This window comes from Bos mutus, chromosome 4, assembly GCF_027580195.1.
Source record: "Bos mutus isolate GX-2022 chromosome 4, NWIPB_WYAK_1.1, whole genome shotgun sequence".
Lineage (NCBI taxonomy): Eukaryota > Metazoa > Chordata > Mammalia > Artiodactyla > Bovidae > Bos > Bos mutus.
In genome coordinates, this window is record NC_091620.1 from 50725707 (window position 1) to 50748337 (window position 22631).

Sequence of the window (22631 nt, forward strand, 5' to 3'; positions counted from 1 at the left end):
AAATCAGACTTATAATATTGTACCTTTTGAATATAATTTCTCTCTGCTTTATGTCACATTATTGGCCCAATGTTGTTGTGATACATTTTTTTAAAAATTGGTAATTTTTATTTGTTGGAGAAATAAAATGTTCTCTTGTAACATTTAGTCAGTAAAGGGATGTGTGTAACTTTTAGACTTTAACCCTTAAGACAGCAATAGCTTTATGGACTTCCAGGATTTATTTATAAGATACATAGTTACTTAAGGGGAAGGATAGATGTGCAACTCATTTAACAGTTGATTGTTAACAATTTTGAATAGGCTAATAGCAATAGTGTCTTCACAAAGAAAATTGGGAGTCAGCAGAAAGTGAATGATGCCTCAATAAACACAGACCCAGCTGCGACTGCCTCTACTGTAGATGTAAAGCCACTGCCTTCTACAGGTAGAAATCTTTTAGACTTTTTGTATAAAGTGTTCTGCCTTGAAAAATATTTATGCTTGTTTATACTGCCTCTTTCATGGGTAAGAATTTTAGGGAGCTTGTAAAAAATTCTTGTAAGTCAGGGATTGAGGCAAAGGGAAAGTAAGGTCTAAAAGTCATCCATGTGGATAAATATACAAAATATGAATGTAAACTCATGTTTATCTTTGTGAGCACGTTCTCAAGTGTTAATTAGATGAGCTGGTGTTTTTAAGTGCAAATGCTTATAGTATTTAGTCTGTAGGAAAAGAGCTAAGAATTGAAATTTTAATTTTAGCTAGCTAAAATAGCAAATTTAAAAAATAATTTTTAATTAATATTTCCCTAAATGTGTGGACTTTTGAACCATTTATGGCACTTTAATTGTATAGTTCTGTGGAGGGAAACTTAAAAATCCCTTTAGTTCTATTCACATTTCTTTCTTGCCTTGTTTTTGTTTTGTTTTGGCTGCTTCAGGTCATTAGAGTACTTTCCTTGTTAGTACACCTGTTGGTGGATAAGTTAAAATTTTTATTAGCTTATTAACTTTTAGAATGGATTAGAGAGACATAATGAGTACATGAACACATGAAAATTTAAATTAACTCGAGGTTTTCACTTTTCCTAGTGTCTTTTTTTCACCTTATGTTAAAGATGACACAATAACAAAAATAAATGCTGGAGTATATTAAAGTATATTTAATTGTGTAATGTTTGGGGCACTTGATGTTTTAGACTTAATAAATGTAAGTTTTGTATACTATTAAATGTTTAGATTCAGCTGCTGTGGAAATAGGATCCTGCCTTTCATTTCTATACGGTATTAATAGAAGTACCAAGAAAGGTGTTATATTGACTTAAGACTTACTGAATACTATGAAGGATTAGAAAAATGGCTTAAAATCTTTTCTCAAAGAATGTGGCTTTCCTATATATCTTATATAATAAATATATAAAGAACAATTTTTGTGGCATTTTAGAATATTTTTAGCTAGCAATTTTTTTTCTTTATTGAATGTGAACTTGATTCTAGCCAAACTATAGTGAGATTCTCATCTAATGTTTATATTGTTCCTTCTTTGTTTACTTAGTGTATGAATAGATGGTTTTGAATAAATGTTTTAAAATAAATGTTTCTCTCCTTTAGAATTCCATTTATTTCACAGTATACTGACCTTCAAGTCAGAAAGCTAATATACGGAGCAAAGTAATTTTTAGTAATCTCATTTTCTGCCTTGTTACAGCTGAGACAGATTTTGACAATCTAACTAAGGGACAAGTCTCTGAAATGACCAAAGAAATTGCTGACAAAACAGAAAAATATAATAAATGTAAACAACTCTTGCAGGTAAACTAATTCCTTGTAAGGAAGAGATTTATCAAATGTAATGGCTTAGCTTATCTTTGTTGTTTTGATTGGGTACCCCAGAGTTTGTTTCTTTGTCTTGTTTTTTAAGGGGGGTTGCGGGAGGTGGCTCTAGGACACACGGGCTCCAGTAGTTGCAGGACATAAGCTCTGCAGTTGCAGCGCATGGGCTTAGTTGTTCTGAGAGCTTCCTGCACCAGGGATCAAACTGGTGTCTCCTGCATTTGCAGGGGGATTCTTTACCACTGAGCCGCCAGGGAAGCCCTCAGAGTTTCTTTACCCTTGTATCCTGATGTTTAGTTTCACTTTTGAAGTGGGGGGGTGTTCTGTGTACCTATTCATGTAGGCATGTGTGTAAAATCATGATCTAGGGAATTCCATGGTGTCCAGTGGATTAGGTCTTGGTGCTTTCACTGCTGTGGGCGTGGGTTCGATCTGCGGTTGAGGTACTAAGATCCTGCAAATGTTACATTGTAGGGGTGGGTGGGGAAATCGTGATTGTTTTCTGTTCCCCTAATATCCTTCTCTTGATAATGGGCAAGGGATTAATTGATGTTGGATGTTGTCTGTCTTCTAAGGATATATGAAAAATCTCTGAACTGCATAAAAGGAAAGTACTCTTTTTTTCTATATATACTGTAATAATAGCAAAGACTTTCACCACATCCTAAAATGAGTAGATTTGTAAAGTGGGAAAAGGGAATGTTAACCAAGTGAATGGTTGCCTTTACTATTATTTATTTTGATTCTATTAAACTGTAATAATAAAACATTTAAATTTTGCAATTGTCCTAGTAGCATTCACTCTGGAGTATATAAAGGACAAAGGGAAAATGCTTCTCATTTGTATCTGATTTGGGGAAGGGAGGAAAAGGTGTTTTGTGTAGTATGTGGTTTTCGTTTGTTCAGTTAAATATTTTTTTCTGTGTTTGTTTCTCTGTACATGTGGAGAGGCAAGGGGTAATTTTTAGAGCCGTGGAATGAAGTTCACATATTAGCCCAATGTTACTATAGTAATTGGGCTTCCCAGGTAGTAGTAAAGAACCCACCTACCAATGCAGGAGATATAAGAGAGACGGTTCGGTCCATGGGTCAGGAAGATCTGAAGGGGAGGACTTGGCGACCCACTCCAGTATTCTTGCCTGGAGAATCCCATGGACAGAGGAGCCTGGTGGGCTATAGTCCATAGGGTCACAAAGAGTCAGACAGGACTGAAATGACTTAACACACTACAGTAATTAATGTAAAATATTTTATGTTACAATCTTAATAATAGTTTAATGTAATCCTTAATAAGACTTTAAGCTGAGCATTTTTGTTGCTTCAGAAGATCCTTTTGTAGAGGATTGATTACCCTTGAGGTCAAAATAGTTGTTTATAAGGGACTAAACTATTTTTCAGTAAATTTTGGATGAATATTTTAAAAAACCTCAAAACTTGTGTGTTGTAGTACAATTGAAATTCAGTAAACTGCACATATTTAAAGTTTGCAGTTTGTTTAGTTTTGCTGTATTTATAGTTGTGGAGCTATCACAGTGTCATGCTAATGAACATTTCCACTACCTTCAAATCTTTTTTGTACCCTTTTGCAACTCATTGCTCCCTCTTTCCCCTTTCCTGGGAAACCATTGGCTTGCTTTCTGCCACTGTAGATTAGCCTACCTTTTGTACAGTTTCTATAAATGGAATCATATGTACGCTCTTCTTTTCCTGCCCCCTTTCATCACAGTTATTTTGAGACTTATTTATATAGTTGCCTATTATTGGTAGTTGATTCCTTTTTATTATGAGAGTTCATTTTTTTGCCATTTAAAAAATTGTTTTCATCTTATTATTGAGTTGTGTTCTTTATTCCAGATACAAATCCTTTGATATGTGTGATTTTATCCCAGTCTGTGGCTTGCCTTTTTATTTCCTTAATGGTGTTTTTGGAGAAGGAAATGGTAACCCACTCCAGTACTCTTGCCTGGAAAATTCCATGGATGGAGGAGCCTGGTAGGCTACAGTCCATGGGGTCGCAAAGAGTCGGACATGACTGAGCGACTTCTTTCACTTTCTGTAGTTCCTTTTGGAGAAGGAAGTGGCAAACAACTCTAGTGTTCTTGCCTGGAGAATCCCAGGGACGGGGGAGCCTAGTGGGCTGCCGTCTATGGGGTTGCAAAGAGTTGGACACGACTAAGCAACTAACACACACACAGTGGTGTTTTTAGAAAAAGTTTTAGTTTTGCTGAAGTATAGATTCTTAATTTATTCTTTATGTATTGTTCTTATTTTCTAAGAAAAAATTTACTAACTGAACTTGTAATGATTTTTTTCTTGTCTTCTGTTAAGTTTTGTAGTCTTAGAGTCTTTTAAGCCTGTTATTTGTGAATGGTGAGTTGTGGTACATATAGTAAGAATATTCAGTTGATCCAGCATTATTTGTTGAAAAGACTTTTTCTCTATTGAATTGCTCAAAGCATAAAGCATATTTCTTTCTTTTTTAATTAAAAATTTTTTTAATTGACTGTGCTGTGAGGCTTGTGGGATCTTAGTTCCCTTACCAGGGAGTGAACCATGTCCCTTGCAGTGGAAGCACAGAGCCCCAGCCACTGGACCACTAGGGAATTTTTAGCATAAGGCATATTAAACTTTTTTTTCCTTACACAAAACACTCAAAATGAAATTGGCCAAGTTACCTTTTCATCTTGTTTTAAAACTCTTTTCCTTTAACATTCTAAGTTGTAGAGAAGAGCGGTGTTTAAGAAATCTACCTAGAGATTGTCTTGGTCAGGAAACCCCAATTAATATCTGAAAACAGTGGCATTATAAATATGTGATTTTTATTACCTTCTGGGCTTCCCAGGTTGCACTAGTGGTAAAGAGCCCACCTACCAGTACAGGAGACATAAGAAATGCAGGTTCAGTACCTGGGTTGGCAAGATTGCCTGGAGGAGGGCATGGTAACCTACTCCAATATTCTTGCCTAGGGAATCCTATGGACAGAGGAGCCCGGTGGGCTACAGTCCAAAGGGTCACAAGGCGTAGGGCACAATTGAAGCAACTTAGCATGCATACATGCTTGCTTTACCTCCTTTGCAAAAGTAATCTATGTTTATTGTGATATCTTAGGCATTATGGAAACAAAGAATAACGATGGTGAAAAAAATACCATTATGATCCTGATCCCCAGAAATAAGAGCTATTAATAGTTTGGTTTATTGAATTCCCTGGCAGTCCATAGGACTCTGACCTTTTACTACTGAGGGCCACGTTTCAATCCCTGGTTGGGGAACTAAGATTGTTCCCACAAGCTGTGCAATGCAACCAAAAAAATTATGTTTTTGTTTATCTTTTTCTACATAGATATCATATAAAACTGTGTTAAACAACTTTTGAAGCAAAAATGGAATTATACTGTATATTCTGTTTTGGAACTTGATCTTTTCAATTAACATATCTTGTTATTTTTCCTTGTAATTTGTATATCCATTTGTTCTTTTTCAGTAAATACATTCTGTTCCATTGTATGAATATAAAATGATTTATCCAGTCTTATACTGACAGACATTTTGGTTATTTCAATTTTTATACCTTTACTATAGTGTTATAGTAAACATTCAGCCTAAGTATGTTTGTATAGATATTGGCTGTATATGGATTTAAAATCTTTTGGTAATTATACTAATTTCATTTAGGATGAGAAAACAAAATGCAATAAATATGCTGATGAACTTGCAAAAATGGAGCTGAAATGGAAAGAACAAGTGAAAATTGCTGAAAACATAAAACTAGAACTAGCTGAAGTAGTGGACAATTACAAAGTAAGCTTAATATTTATATAACTTGATACTTCTGTTACTTGTGAAAAGTGATACTTCTGAAAAGTGCTGTCTATAATTTAGTCAGTCTAAAGTTTTAACATGGGTAACTGAAATAGCATTTTCATAATATAGATAAATATGTACTATGTAGTTATGTTGAATATAGTTCATTAACTGTGAACTGAGAAAGTGGTTACCCATATGCATTGTGCTTGTGGCTTTCATTTTGTGTATTCATATGGACATGACTGAAGCAATTTAACACTAGCAACATGGCTATTAAAATTATATCTCTAAATCATGCTTAGATTTTAAGATGAAAAGTGATTATGTCATAATCCTTGTTCACTTAAAATGGTGTGTGAAATTATTCTAGAGCTTTGGTGTTTTTCTGGGAGTATAATAAGATATGATCAGTAATCTTAAAAATTTATGTAAAGGTTTGAAAATTTTTAACCAAAATATGTTACTTCTGATCATTAATAATTATGCAGGCAGATTCTTTACTGTCTGAGCCATTAGGGAAGCCCAAGCAATACAGTCTTAATTAAGAAGACTATTTTTGCTGAGGTAACATTAGGCAACAAACAAGACTGATTGGTAAATGATGTTTGTAAAAATGTTGGGAAAAAAATCAGTAGGCTGTCTAATTAATTAAGTAGAAAAATATTTTCCCTCTAAATAAAGTATAATCTTATATTTTAAGGCCTGTGCATGTGTGTATACTTTGCATTTTGTGGGTGTATGATTAAAGGCCTAGAAGTTCTACGTGATTTAAATTTGCTCTGTCATAGCTAATTGTACCTGTAATCTAATTTTTAAATACAGCACTCTTAAAGACCAAAAGTTACTTTGTTTGAGGTGGTACATTATAGGCTAAGGTAATTTTAATGGTGGTCAGTTTCTGTTTTTTAAATTTATTTATTTTTAATTGAAGGGTAATTGCTTTATACAGTATTGTGTTGGTTTCTGCTGTCCATCAGTATGAATCAGCCATAGGTATACTGCTGGTACTTTTTTATCTTCATCTGTTATCAGAATGAAAATTTGAAACTTCTTTCATAAGGTTGTTACTGTATTTGGGATCCCTGTGGGTATTGTTTTTATTGCCTGGCAACTTCCCTTATTGTTAAAAAGTGTGAATACTGAATTTATACAGAACAAAATATTTTTGCAGATTGACTGGGAAAATGATTTAATAAATATTTATCAAAACCTGTTATATATAAAGCACTGTGTTGTTATGTGTTTGGTCTTGTTCAGTTGATCAGTCATGTCTGACTCTTTGTGACTCCATGGACTGCAGCACGCCAGGCTTCCCTGTCCTTCACCATCTCCTGGAGTTTGCTCAAACTCATGTCCATTGAGTGATGCCATCCAACCATCTAATCCTCTGTTGTCCTCGTCTCCTGCCTTCAATTTTTCCCAGCATCAGGGTCTTTTCAAATGAGTCAGCTCTTCGCATCATGTGGCCAAAGTATTGGAGTTTCAGCTTCAGCATCAGTCCTTCCAATGAATATTCAGGACTGATTTCCTTTAGGATTGACTGGTTTGATCTCCTGCAGTCCAAGGGACTCTGAAGAGTCTTCTCCAACACCACAGTTCAAAAGCATCAATTCTTCAGCACTCAGCTTTGTTTATGGTCCAACTCTCACATCCAAACATGACTACTGGAAAAACCATAGCTTTGACAATATGGATCTTTGTTGGCTAAGTAATGTCTCTGCTTTTTCATAGGCTATTTAGGTTTGTCATAGCTTTTCTTCCAAAGAGCAAGCGTCTTTTTAATTTAATGGCTGCAGTCACCACCTGCAGTGATTTTGGAGCCTAAGAAAATAGTCATTGTTTCCATTGTTTCCCCATCTATTTGCCATGAAGTAATGTGGCCAGATGCCATGATCTTAATGTTTTGAATGTTGAGTTTTAAGCCAGCTTTTTCACTCTTCTCTTTCACCTTCATCAAGAGGCTCTTTAGTTCCTCTTCACTTTCTGCCGATAGAGAGGTATCATCTGCCTATCTGAGGTTACTGATATTTCTCCCGGCAATCTTGATTCCAGCTTGTGCTTCATCCAGCCTGGTATTTCGCATGATGTACTCTGCATTATGTGGGTGATCATATAAAAATGACACAATGCTATGCTTATAGAGTTTATAATCTAGTAGGAGTTGCTAGACGTGAAATAGTGATACAATTCTTTCACATTCATGACCTAGGTAATCACCTTTCAAACCCATGGGAAGCTAAATAATATTTTTATTTTATGAATAATAAATTAATGATAAAAATCAATGTTCAGATAAAACGCCATATTCATGGCTGTACAACTGGTAAAGGCGCTTGATTTTTTTTTGTTTAGTGCCCTGCCTATTATTTTGTGCTGTTTAGACACAAACATCCATGAGCCAGGGTAAAGTGTGATGAAGTTCTACATAAACTACAAGTCTAAGTATGTTAGGGCTGTTTCCAATGGAATATTTAGGAGTTAGACATTATGGAGAAACTAGGCCTGTGAATACACAGATGAACTGTACAAAAAAGGTTTTAATGGCCCAGGTAACCATGATGGTGTGGTCTTACCTAAAGCCAGACATCCTGGAGTGTGAAGTCAAGTGGGCCTTAGGAAGCATTACTATGGACAAAGCTAGTGGAGGTGATGGAATTCCAGCTGAGGTATTTCAAATCCTAAAAGATGATGTTGTTAAAGTGCTGCACTCATTATGCCACCAAATTTGGAAAACTCAACAGTGGCCACAGGACTGGAAAAGGTCAGCTTTCATTCCAGTCCCAAAGAAGGGCAATGCCAAAGAATGTTCAAACTACTGTGCAAATGTACTCATTTCACATGCTATCAAGGTAATGCTCAAAGTCCTTCAAAGTAGGCTTCAACAGTAAGTGAATGGAGAACTTCCAGATATGCAGGCTGGATTTAGAAAAGACAGAAGAACCAGAGATCAAATTGCCAAAATTCGTTGGATCATGGAGAAAGCAAGGAAATTCCAGAAAAATATCTGCTTCACTGACTACGCTAAAGCCTTTGTGTGGATCACAACAAACTGTGGGAAATTCTTGAAGAGATGGGAATACCAGACCATCTTATCTGACTGCTGAGAAACCTATATGCAAATCAAGAAGCAACAAAACCAGACATGAAACAACAGATTGGTTCAAAATTGTTAAGGAGTACTTCAAGGCTATACATTGCTACCCTGCTTATTTAACTTCTGTGCAGAGTACATCAAGGGAAATGCCAGACTGGGTGAAGCTCAAGCTGAAATCAAGATTTCCAAGAGAAATATCAGTAACCTCAGATATGCAGATGACACCTCCCTATTGACAGAAAGTGAGGAGGAACTAAAAGGCCTCTTAATGAAGGTTAAAAAGGAGAGTGAAAGCTGGCTTAAAACCCACCATTCAAAAAACTAGGGTCATGGCATCCGGTCCCATCACTTCATGGCAAACAGATGGGGAAACAGTGGAAACAGTAACAGATTTTATTTTCTTGGACTCCAAAATCATTGCAGACAGTGACTGAAGCTATGAAAATAAAAGATGCTTGCTCCTTGGAAGAAAAGCTATGACAAACTTAGACTATTAAAAAGCGGAAACATCATTTTGCTGACAAAGGTCCATCTAGTCAAAGCTATGGTTTTCCCAGTAGTCATGTAAGGATGTGAGAATTGGACCATAAAGAAAGCTGAGTGCTGAAGAATTGATGCTTTTGAACTGTGGTGTTGGAGAAGCCTCTTGAGAGTCCTTTGGACATCAAACAAATCAATCCTAAAGGGAATCAACCCTGAATATTCATTGGAAGGACTGATGCTGAAGCTTCAATACTTTGGTCACCTGATGCGAAGAACCAACTCATTTGAAAAGACCCTGATGCTGGGAAGGATTGAAGGCAGGAGGAGAAGGGGTGACAGAGGATCAGATGGTTGGATGGCATAACCGACTCAATGGACATGAGTTTGAGCAAACTCCAGGAGATGGTGAAGGATAGGGAAGCCTGGTGTACTGCAGTCCATGGGGTTGCAAAGAGTTGGACACAGTTGACTGAACAACAACAACAAAAACCTGTCAAAGACCATACAGGAAGGGAGGATAATAAACAAATGGCAAAAGAAAGGAGCATCTTTCTAACAGATGGAAAAGAATTAATTCAGGTTTGGAGGTCAGAAGTAGAGAGCATAATCTGGGAGCTGTAACAGTCTTGAGTAATAGTAATAGGTCTTTAATATCTGTAATATCTGTGATGGAGCAGATCACTGTGAAAGATAGGTTGAATCCAGATTTTAACTGTTTGGAATGTGGGTGCTATTTGCTGTTAAATATTTTCTAGGAGAAAAAGAGACCCAACCAGAGTGGGTCTTAATGAAAATAATTTGCTAGCATGGAGAGGATTTACAGGTGGGAAGAATTTTTGAAGGTAAGAAAATTAGGTATAGATATGCTTAGAATGAGTTGATAAAGGACCACCTCTTTTGGGTACCTTCCCCAATCATCATCCATTGAATTTATCAAGGAAAGCTCTGAACCTTAGGAAAGAACGCATGTGGCACATAAGTTAATATTTGTGATTTAGTCATATGACCATGATAGTTGAAGGCATAGAAGAAAGCGAGTTTTCCGAAAATTCGGAGAGAAGAAACCAAAGAAGAAACTGCAGAATACTTGTAATTGTGAAGAAGTGTACTTTAAAAAAGAGCATTAGAGAATGACAGTGTTGGTACCATTTCATGAAAGCCAGGAGAGAAGTTTTAAGAGTGAGGCACATTCATAAAAAATGACAAGTAATTCAGGGACTTCCCTGACAGTCTAGTGGCTAGGACTCTGCATTACCACTGCAGGACGTGCAGGTTCAGTCCCTCATCAAGGATCCAGGTTCCTGCATACTGCAGAGTGGCAAAATAAGAATAATAAAATAATCTTGAAACACATCAGAAAAACAGTAGTGACAAGTTCAGAGATATCAAAGAATAAGATCCAGCTCTTGAAGGGTAAAGAGAGGGTAGATGATGAAAAATAATAATGATCATTTCTTTCTCTCCTCAGCTTCAGTTGGCAGAGAAAGAAAAAGAGATAAGTGGTCTAACTTCATATTGGGAAAACCTCTCCAGGGAGAAGGTACTGAATAATGTCCTTGAAAAATTTCATACGACACTGAATGTGATAATACAGCTTTTTGAAGGGACATAACAGTTTACAGTTATATGAGGGTAATTTTTTCTTTTTAAGTTAAACGAAGAAAAGACAAACAGTTAGAAAACGCTTTTTAGTTTTATAATATTTTAAAAATATTTTGATAGAAAAATGCTTAAGTGTCGAAACTTAGTTTGACTTCTGTTACATAGTTTGGATTTAACGAATTTTGGTTTTCTTTTGTAATAGGAAACATTTTAGGAGCTGTTTAATGATTTCTAGCATAACCTGACCTTCAGACAGTGCATACGTTTATAATATAAAATGTACTGTAATGCAACATTTCTCACAGTAGGGTCTAAAGGGTCATGTTATGAATGATAAAAGACACTCCTATCACTGAGAAAATTCCACAAGTTTTAGGAGGTCAGTGCCAGGAATTGGGGACAAGACCAAAAATATTTTTTATGTTACAGTATGCATTTATGTATGTATGTATGTAGTTATGTATGTACAATCTTTGCTCTGTGTCTTTGGGGTTGGTTTCTGGAGCCCCCTCTCAGGGTGCCAGAATCCAAGGATGCTGAAGTCTCTTATGTGAAATGGTGTAGTACCACTGGCCCTGAGTATCCATGCATTCTGCATTGGCTGATTCGGAGGGCCAATTGTATTTTAAGTTTATATTTGGGTATTTATATTCACCTGTGTGTTCATCTAATCTGATATTACTAGATATTGTTTTCCTAATTGGTACTCATCAATATGAGCTCCTTTTAGTAGTGTGATAAGAAATTTTTGCTGTTCACGTAGTACCAGATTTGGTCAGTGGGAACACTTTCAAACTGGTCCCTGGTATGCCCCAATATCAAAAGGATGGTGTTGGTTTTTTGAGCACTTAATTTTTTTCTAGCATTGCAAGATATTCTCATATGTTTATTTCACCACTCATCTTTGGAGTTGGCCATGTTTTATAAGAAAGAATCTGAAATTAACTTCTCCAAGGAGTTCTGGTTGCTTATTATTGGGAAATGCTGTTTAGAACACAGAATTCAGGCCCTGTGTATCTTCATTATTCCTGGTGCCCATTGCTTCTGGATCCTTTCAGTGCCAGAGCTGAGAAAGGTTTGTATTTTAGATATTGTGAATTCTAGTCCAACTCAACTAGTTCTTCCTCGCTTTTTTTTTTTTTAAGGCATTTTTAATAGAAGTTATTGCAGTAATTTCATCTAGCTACAGAGTGATTATCAGGATGAGGATGTTGGTTGTGTTGTTGTTCTTGTTTTGCCATGCCATCTGGCTTGCAGGATCTTAGTTTCCCAATCAGGGATCAAACCCAGGCCCTGGCAGTGGAATGGTAAAATCCTAACCACTAGATGGCCAGGGAAATCCTCATTGTCTTCCTTAATTCCTATTTATACACCTTGTCCTCAGTGAGAATCCTGTGCCCAACGGAGTCAGCACATTTAATCTATTTGGTAGTTCCAGCATCTCACATAAAACAGTTTCAAAACTGCTAGAGCTATATCCATTAAGACAAGGAAACCTATTAAGAGTAGAATTCAATTCAAGATTGCTTGCAATTCTTCCCTCCCCACCCCATCCCTGGGTTGTCAGTATATTGTGTTTGATTGTTATTCGCTTTAGTTCTCTCTCCCTCACCCTCTCATCCTCCTCCCTACCCTCAGTACATGGTAATATAAAATGACAGGTGGGTTAAAAAGATTTCTGCAAATGAACAATGGGTTGCGCTCTGTGTGCTTAGTTGCTCAGTCATGTCCAACTCTCTGCAGACCCTTAAACTGTAGCCCTCCAGGCTCCTCTGTCTATGTTTTCCAGGCAAGAATACTGGAGTTAGGTTTCATATTCCAGGGGATCTTCCCTACCTAGGGAGTGAACCCATGTCTCTTGTGTCTCCTACATTGGCAGGTGGATTCTTTACCACTAGTGCCACCTGGGAAGCCCTAAATGGTGGATTGAAGCTAATAAAACAATAGGGGCACAAATGAAGAGTAAGAAAACAATTTTTTATTTCGGGTATGAGTTTTGGTCAAGTGTATTTCAAAGTTAAAGCAATGATGACCTAATTAGATTTGACAGGAAGTTGACAAAATATGTTTTTCAAATGCTGAAGACCACTTTGTGAAATATGAATTTACTTAAGTAATTTTTGGTAAGAAACCCAACTCCTAAGTGTATTTTGTGCTTGGAGTTACTAGCTAATGTTGGAGAGAAGCAGATAAGATACTTACATTTTACATATATGAAATATGTTTCATATATAAAAATATAACACAAAATTATATATTTACATATAGAATATATTTTATAGTTTTGTAGTTTCATATATGATAGTGAAAGTGCTGAATGGTTATAACCATCTGTACATTTTGCTGAGTAACAAATGGCTCAAATCACAGAAAATAATATATAGTGACTTATTAATTATGCTGCAGTTTAAATAATCTTGCAAGACTGCAATCAGCTGATTAGATGGGGCTCTGTCACCTCAGTAAAGACCTACTTCTGAGCTCACTTGTTGCTGGGATTCGTTCCTTGGGGGTTGTTCGATAAGGGCCATACTTCGTACTCTGCCATTTTCCAATCTTCCATGAGGTCACTCCTGTCCTCTCTCTCTTTTTTTATTCCTCTTCCCTCTGCTCTGTGTTTGACAGATTATTCAAACCACAGGCAGGTAACCTTTAAAAATGTAAAGTTGACACTTTCCTTGCTTGAAGACCCTTATGGGCCTCCCATGTACTTGTGCATTTAAGATAAATGACAAAATTCTTTTTTGTGCTGTGTGGCTTGCAGGATCTTAGTTCCCTGACCAGCGATTGAACCCACACCCTTGACAGTGAAACCATGGAGTCCTAACCACTGGACTACCAGGGAGTCCTTCCAAAATTCTTAGTATAGATTATAATCTTTTATATGACTAGGCTCTCTCTCTAGACCCATTTTAAGCCACAGTTTGTTTGATTCTCTATTGTAGAATTCCTCTCGGTAGTAGTTCTGAGTCTTAAGCTTGCATCAGAATCATCTGTATGATTTGTTAAAGCACAGCTTTCTGGGTTCTACAAATCAGAGTTTCTGATTTGTAGGTCAGGGATAGGGCTTGAGATTTGCATTTCTGACAAGTTGCTGCTGATGGTGCTGGTCTGGAGACTGCACTTTGAGAACTGTTATAGTCACTCAGGCCTTAAAACTCATGAGTTGCTTTCTTGTTTCAGGGCCCTTGTTCATGTACTTTGCCAAGAATATTCTTGCCTACAATTCTTTGGTAGTGAACTTTAAACTAGGGAAGTCCCGGAAGAATTTAAACATATATAAGAAGAGAATAATGTAATGAACTCTGTTGTATTTTTCACCCAGCAATCAACAGATATTACTTTATGGCCATCTTACCTGTTCAATCATTTCCCTTCTGTCTTAACCCAGTGGTATTTTTTTCAAGTATATCCCCAAATTTTTAAATATTTTCTTCTAAATATTTAAGTACTCCTACTACTCTTTGACTAATGCTTAAAGTCTCAGGTTAAATGACTCTTCTTCACAGAGGCCTTCTTCAACCTCTCATTCTCAATTAGGGATTTCTTTGGAGGGAATGATACTAAAGCTGAAACTCTAGTACTTTGACCACCTCATTCAAAGAGTTCACTCATTGGAAAAGACTCTGATGCTGGGAGGGATTGGGGGCAGGAGGAGAAGGGGACGACAGAGGATAAGATGGCTGGATGGCATCACTGACTCGATGGACGTGAGTCTGAGTGAACTCCGGGAGTTGGTGATGGACAGGGAGGCCTGGCATGCTGCGATTCATGGGGTCGCAAAGAGTCGGACACGACTGAGCGACTGATCTGATCTGATCTGATTAAACTTACACCTGGGAACTATACTTTTACTAATACTTATTTCTGTACGTATTTCTCTTAATTAAAACTCCCTTCACTTAATTATAAGATCCATGAAGACAGGAATTATGTCTGTTTTATTCACCATTGTATTTGTAGTCTCTACTCCAGTATTCTGGCCTGGAGAATTCCATGGACTGTATAGTCCATGGGGTCGCAAAGAGTTGGACATGACTGAGTGACTTTCACTCATAGTGTTTGATAATTTGAAGTTAAATATTTGTTGAATGACTAAACAAATTAATGTTAATGGGTCAAACATAATTTATAACATTTGCTTATAAAAACATTTGGTAAAAGAAATGTACTGGCATCAGCAGTTTTATTATCAGTTAATACCCTACCGTGTCAGGAATGCAATTAGAAGTAGGCCAGTTTGCTTTCTACTTCCTGTCTTCTTGAGTTACTCTTAATTTTCCTGCTGGTGACACTATAGTTTTATATTACTTTTAAAGAGTGCATTTATAAGAATTTTTGTTTGCTATTTCTGCAACTTGCTTAATGTTTGTCTTTTCCCAGTGTTTTTTTAGAACCCTTACTCCTCTATAAGGTTAGGATTAAATCCTTTTCCTTCAGCACTGAAACCTAAATCCAAACAGTGCCTGGGATAAACCAAATGATCATTAAGCATTAGTTGAGTGAGTAAATGAAAAAAAAAAAGATGAATCATCATCTAACAGAATGTGTATTTTACTTATTTTGTTTCCTGTCCATCTTCCCTGCTCTAGAGACAGACTTCACATGAGCAGGAATTTTTGTATGTTTTGGTTGTACCTGAATCTCTAGTGCCTGAAGAGCAGTGCCTGCCACATATTAGATACTTAATAAATATTTATTGAACATTGTTGTTGTTCAGTCACCCAATTGTGTCAGACTTTGTGACCCCATGGACTGCAGCACACCAGACCTCTCTTTCCCTCACCATCTCCCAAAGTTTGCCCAAGTTCATGTCCATTGCATTAGCAATGCCATCCAGCCATCGCCATCTTCTTCTGCCCTCCATCTTTCCCAGCATCAGGGACTTTCCCAGTGAGTCAGCTGTTCATATCAGATGACCAAAATACTAGGGCTTCAACTTCAGCATTAGCCCTTCCAGTTAGTATTCAGGGTTGATTTCCCTTAAGATTGGTTTGATCTTCTTACTGTCCAGGGGCCTCTCCAGCACCATGGTTTGAAGGCATCAATTCTTTGGCGCTCTGCCTTCTTTACGGTCCAGCTCTCCCAACCATACGTTACCACTGGGAAGACCATGGCCTTGACTATGTGGACCTTGCTGGCAGAGTAACGTCTCTGGTTTTGAGCACACTATCTATGTTTGTCATAGCTTTCCTGCCAAGAAGCAAACGTCTTCTGACTTCACAGCTGCAGTCACCATCCACAGTGATTTGAGAGCACAAGAGGAAATCTGTCACTGCTTCCCCCTTTTCCCCATCTGTTTGCCATGAAGTAATGGGGCTGGATGCCATGATCTTGGAGACGGCAATGGCAACCTACTCCAGTACTCTTGCCTGGAAAATCCCATGGATGGAGGAGCCTGGTGGGCTTCAGTCTATAGGGTCATGAAGAGTTGGACATGACTGAGCAACTTCACTTTTCACTTTCATGCATTGGAGAAAGAAATGGCAACCCACTCCAGTGTTCTTGCCTGGAGAATCCCAGGGATGGCGGAGCCTGGTGGGCTGCTGTCTATGGGGTCACACAGAGTCGGACACGACTGAAGTGACTTAGCAGCAGCAGCAGCCATGATCTTAGTTTTTTTAATATTTGACTTTAAGCCGACTCTTTCACTCTTCTCCTTCACCTCATCAAGAGGCTCTTCAGTTTCTCTTCACTTTCTGCCACTAGAGTGGTATCATCTGTGTATCTGAGGTTATTGATGTTTCTCCTGCCTATCTTGATTCCAGCTTGTAACTCATCCGGCTTGGCATTTCTCATGATGTTCTCAGTGTATGGATTAAACAAACAGGGTAACAGCAGACAGCCCTGTCGTACTCCTTTCTCAACCTTGAATGAATCAGTTGTTCCATACAGGGTTCTAACTGTTGCTTCTTGACCTGCATACAGGTTTCTCAGGAGACAGGTAAGATGCTTTGGTATTCCCATGTCTTTAAGAGCTTTCCACGGTTTATTATGGTCTACACAGTCAAGGGCTTTGGCATAGTTGATGAAACAGAGGTAGATGTCTTTTTGGAATTCCATGGCTTTCTCTATGATCCAATGAATGTTAGCAATTTGATGTCTGGTTCCTCTTTCTCAATAACATAGTTATTGAACATACGTGTGAATAAAAATTCATTGTTTTTTAGAGTAGCTTGCTCTCTAGTATCATAAAAAATATATTTTAAAAGTAACTTTTAATAGTGTGAAGTAATTTCGTATATCTTAGTTAGGAACTCTACCAATTTAAATTTATTTAGAAGTTTAACGTATCTTAAAATATCTTCGGTCATTCCAAAAACCACTGCTTATTATTTACCATTTTCATACTGTTTCAGATATTCTGTATAACCCCCTTACTAGAAATTTGAAAAGGGAAAAGAAATAAAGCAGAAAGAACAGTGGCAAAGGATGATAAAAATGATGGTGGAAAGTATTTTATTGACTATTACCAGAGAAAAAATTAAAAATATCTTTAAAATAAAACTGTTTCAAAATGTTCTTTAATATCAGGTATCTGACTAGCAATTTTTCTGAATTTCATTTCATATTACCAGATGATCTGCTTCCTTTTTGAGACTGGAAGAGTAATATTTGTATTATAGATATAAATGATTAACGGAGAAGGCAATGGCACCCCACTCCAGTACTCTTGCCTGGAAAATCCCATGGACAGAGGAGCCTAGGCTTCAGTCCATGGGGTCGTGAAGAGTCAGACACAACTGAGCGACTTCACTTTCACTTTTCACTTTCATGCATTGGAGAAGGAAATGGCAACCTACTCCAGTGTTCTTGCCTGGAGAATCTCAGGGATGGTGGAGCCTGGTGGGCTGCCGTCTGTGGGGTCGCACAGAGTCAGATGTGACTGAAGCGACTTAGCAGCAGCAGCAGCATAAATGATTAATGGAAGTTGTCTCAAGTAAATCTGTGATTTTTGTGGTGACAAAGGCTACAGTTTGTGCACAGCACAGTGCAACTGCTGCTGTGTTTTTTACCTGCATTCATAATTGAAGAAAATGATAAATTTAAGTTAGAAGTTAGTGAAAAGATGCAGTTTTTTTTCTAAGTTCATGCATATCCTGAATTCTAAACATAAATCCTTTGGAAGGGAGTGGGTGCATTGTGAATATAAATTTAAGACTCTTCTCTAAGTTAACAGTTCAGTCTTCTGATTTGCCAAACAGCCCAATCAGAACAATTTTGTCCGTGTTCCTATATTTTGTTTAGCCTGCCTCCATTTTCCCCCATGAGGAATCAAAGCTGCTTATTACTCCTGTTCTTACCCTTATATTATTTGCAGAGGATTTATTGCATCTTTGATCATAAAGGAGTGGAGTATGAGCCGAGAGTAAACTCTTTATTAGATTGAAATTCTCTATGATATTCCTTGACTGTATTAGTGCATGTATAAATCTTTTGATGAAACCCTGACTTCATTTAACTAGTTTATTGTTTGCTTATAGAAAAATAGTCCTTTAAATTGATTTGTACTTATATAGAAGTATTTTCTCATGTCTAACTCTTTTGTTGCTTTCATGCCTTTCCCCCCCTCTTTTCTTGAATCATCTTTGAAATATTTTTAAAATTTACTCTCTCCCTTTTTCTCTGTTCACATTGTCACTTTCACATCCTGAATCACTACAGCAGTGTGAATGGGGTTTTTGATTGGCAGGAGATGAGGGAACATCCATTGAGGGCCTGCTATGTTTTAAACAATCCCCTTATTTCTCAGTGGTCCTCTGAGGCCTGCAGAAGGTAAGTTCCTCAGGGTTATTTGTACTGGAGCTGACAAGCAAATTCTGGTCTGATTCCAGTCCACCATGTCATGCTGCCTCCCTAATTGTTTGTATTCAAGTGTGCTCGCTATAGTTTGCTAGATTAACCTTACTAAGAACTATTTCATGGTGGTGGTGTTGCTGTTCAGGATCTGATAGGCCCATTGTAGTGAGTGGTGTAGGTCTTAAACTGTATGACAGATCTGGCATATTGCCCTTGAGCTGTGTTTTTAGGTATATTTCTTCTACTTTTAAAATGAATCCTGTGTTCTAGGTAAGTCATTCACTTACCAGTCCTGCATTATGTTTTATTTCTTATGCCTTCTTTACTGTTTTCACGTGCTTCAGTTCAGTTCAGTTCAGTCGCTCAGTCATGTCCAACTCTTTGCGACCCCATGAATCGCAGCATGCCAGGCCTCCCTGTCCATCACTGACTCCCGGAGTTCAGCCAGACTCACGTCCATCGAGTCAGTGATGCCATCCAGCCATTTCATCCTCTGTCGTCCCCTTCTCCTCCTGCCCCCAATCCCTCCCAGCATCAGAGTCTTTTCCAGTGAGTCAACTCTTCGTGTGAGGTGGCCAAAGTATTGGAGTTTCAGCTTCAGCATCATTCCTTCCAAAGAAATCCCAGGGCTGATCTCCTTTAGAATGGACTGGTTGGATCTCCTTGCAGTCCAAAGAACTCTCAAGAGTCTTCTCCAACACCACAGTTCAAAAGCATCAATTCTTTGGCACTCAGCCGTCTTCACAGTCCAACTCTCACATCCATACATGACCACAGGAAAAACCATAGCCTTGACTAGACGAACCTTTGTTGGCAAAGTAATGTCTCTGCTTTTCAATATGCTATGAAAAGCATATCTAGGTTGGTAATAACTTTCCTTCCAAGGAGTAAGTGTCTTTTAATTTCATGGCTGCAGTCACCATCCGCAGTGATTTTGGAGCCCAGAAAAATAGTCTGACACTGTTTCCACTGTTTCCCATCTATTTGCCATGAAGTGATGGGACCAGATGCCATAATCTTCGTTTTCTGAATGTTGAGCTTTAAGCCAACTTTTCACTCTCCACTTTCACTTTCATCAGGAGGCTTTCTTTCATCAGGAGGCTTTCACGTGCTTAGGAAGAACTTTTAATTTCCATTTCTCTTCTCAAGCCTAAACTGACTTGCATTTTTCATGTTTACCAATTTTGCTCTCAGGGCTACCCTAGTAGCTTAGATGGTCAAGCATCTGCCTGTAATGCAGAAGACCTGGGTTCGATCCCTGCTCCAGGAAGATCTCCGGGAGCAGGAAATGGCAGTCCACTCCAGTATTCTTGCCTGGAGAATTTGGAGGAACTTGGTGGGCTATAGTCCACGGGGCTCACAAAGAGTTGGACATGACTGAGCAACTAACACACAAACTAGTTTTGCTGTCAATGACTTACTTCATTTTAAGGCCACTTACCCTATTTTAAGGTCACTTTATAGGTAAAAATTTAACAGAGTCTCATCTCAAGTACTCCCAAGGGTTGACAGTCAGCAAAACCAGCTAAATATTACTTTACAGATGAAAATTTTTATCCTCACATCCTTTGTTAATATTTTCGGTTGATTTTATTTTTTTAAACCACTCTATTGAGGTGCAACTGACATATGATAAAATTCACCCATTTTAAGTGCAATGCAATGAATTTTGGCAAATATATAGTTCTGTAACTATCATTACATTCAAACTATAGAATGTTTTATTGCTGCACATATATGTGCTCATATGTACTCAGTTCCTCCAACTACCCCCAGTCCCAGACAACCACTGATCTGCTTTCTTTTACTTTACACTTTTACTTTTTCTAGCATTTCATAAAAATATGATCATACAGAATTTATTCACTCATTGATTATGGACATTAATCCTTTTACTAGCTGATAGACGTTCAAATTATTTCTCATGTTTTGGTTATGATCTAAGACTGCTATGAACATTCTCCTACAAGTTTTTCTGTGGATATGGTTTTCGTTTTTCCTTTTTTGAGTATATACTTAGGAAGGGAATTGCTGGCTTGTGTGGTATGTGTATGTTTTTAAGAAACAAGTTTGTTTTCCAAAGAGGCTGTACCACTTTGCATTCCCACTGCAGTGTATGAGCATTCCAGTTACTAGCCCTTGGTATTGTCAGTTTTTAATTATAGTCATCCTATTGGCTATGTAGGGTTGCCTTGTTACAGTTATAGTTGAATTTCCTGTACTAGGGTTTTCTTAAATTATTATTAAATTTCTTAATGTTAACCTTAAAATTTTTCTTTAAATTGAAGTATAGTTGATGTACATTATTGTGTTTTTGGTGTACAGCATAGCGATTCAGTATTTTTGCAGATTATATTCCATTATAGGTTATTACAAGATAATGGATGCCCCTATGCCCCACAGTAAATCCTTGTTGTTTATTTTATATATAATAACTTGCATCTGTAATCTTGTACCCCTAATTTGTCCTTTTCCTTTGGTAACCACAAGTTTTCTATATCTGTGAGTTTGTTTCTTTTTTGTATGTACAGTTGTGCATATTTTTTAGATTCATGTGTATATAAGTGATACCATATAGTATTTATCTTTGACTTATTTCATCAGGTGCCTGCATATACACATACACAGCATCTTAATCCAGTTATCTGTTGATGAGCCTTAGGTTATTTTCATGCATATCTTGGCTATTTTAAATAGTGCTGCTATAAATATTGGGGTGTATATATCTTTTAAGATAATTTTTTTTTTTTTTCCTGAATAATCCTTGATGACTAACTGGTGATGCTCAGTATCTTTTCCTGTACCCTCAGGCCATTCATATATATTCTTTTGTGAAATGTCTGTTCATATCTTTTACCTAATTTTTTAAATTGGGTTATCTTTTTTGGTTTTTGGTTTGGAGTTTTAAAAAATATATTCCAAATCCAATTTCTTTTGTTAGATATTTTGGAAATACTTTATCCCAATTTGTGGCTCATCTTTTCATTTTTAAAAGAAACTAGCTTTTGAAGAGCAGAAGCTGCTAATTCTGAAGTAGTACAGTTCAGCAATATTTTTCTTAATGGTTCAGGCTATATTTGTCCTATATGGAATTTTTGCCTAACCCAGAGTTACAAAGATTTTTCTCCTATTTTTTCATCTAGTATATTTATATTTTCAGCTCTTAGATTTATGATTTATTTAAAATTCTGTGTATGGAATGACAGTCAAAAATTTTTTATTTATATGCAGATAGCCAGGTTTTTTTTTTTTTTTTTTAGCATCAGATGTCTAAAAGAATGTGTTTTCCTCCACTGAATTGTATCTTCATCTTTGAAAATTAATTGGCAATGAGTATGGATATATTTTTGGGATCTCTTCTGTTTTATTTATATTAGGGTCAACATACTAAAGTCTACATCTGAATTTGGCTTGTGGTCTGTTTTTGTAAATGAAGTTTTATTAAAGCACATGGCCATGTCCATTCACTTCTAGGTAGTTGTCTGTGACAACAGCAGAGATAGATTTGTGTAGCTGTGACAGACTGTGTTCTATGAAGCTGAAATATCTACCATTAGACTCTTTATGGAAAAAGTTTGCCTATGCCTGATCTATTATTTATACTTATGCCCAAATTACTCAGTTGATTACTATAGCTTTTATAATAAGTTTTGAAATCAGATTGTGTAAGTTTTGAGTTTCTGCTTTTTAAAAATGAGCTCTTCAGCACTTCTGTGTTTCCATGTACATTTTAGAATCAAGTTTGTCAATTTATACAAAAACCTGCTGGAATTTTGAATCTGTGAATCAATCTGAGGGGAAATTAATAGTATAAAAATAGGTTTTTCAGCCCATGAATGTGATATATTTCTCCATTTGTTGAGCCTCTCTTCTGTATCTCTCAGTAATGTTTGTGGTCTTTAGTTTATAGACCTTGTACATCTTTTGCTAAATTTATTCCTAAGTATTTAATTTTTATCTATTAATGGTTTTTAAAATAAAAATTTTTTTTAAAATTTCATTTTTCAGTTGTGTGTTGCTGACAATACAGTT

The 22631-nt window shown here is 36.9% G+C and overlaps 1 protein-coding gene across 3 annotated transcripts in view; it reads left to right on the forward strand.

Moving 5' to 3' along the window:
- Positions 1-22631, forward strand: part of TAX1BP1 (Tax1 binding protein 1) — an 83458-nt gene that overhangs the window by 47399 nt on the left and 13428 nt on the right. For 2 of the 3 annotated variants that reach the window (XM_070369469.1, XM_005891432.3), the window contains 4 exons: positions 304-427; positions 1690-1793; positions 5489-5614; positions 10666-10737. In XM_070369469.1, the coding sequence (XP_070225570.1) occupies positions 304-427; positions 1690-1793; positions 5489-5614; positions 10666-10737 (426 nt within the window). The remainder of the gene's footprint in view (positions 1-303; positions 428-1689; positions 1794-5488; positions 5615-10665; positions 10738-22631) is intronic. The other variant, XM_070369470.1, reaches the window with a different exon arrangement.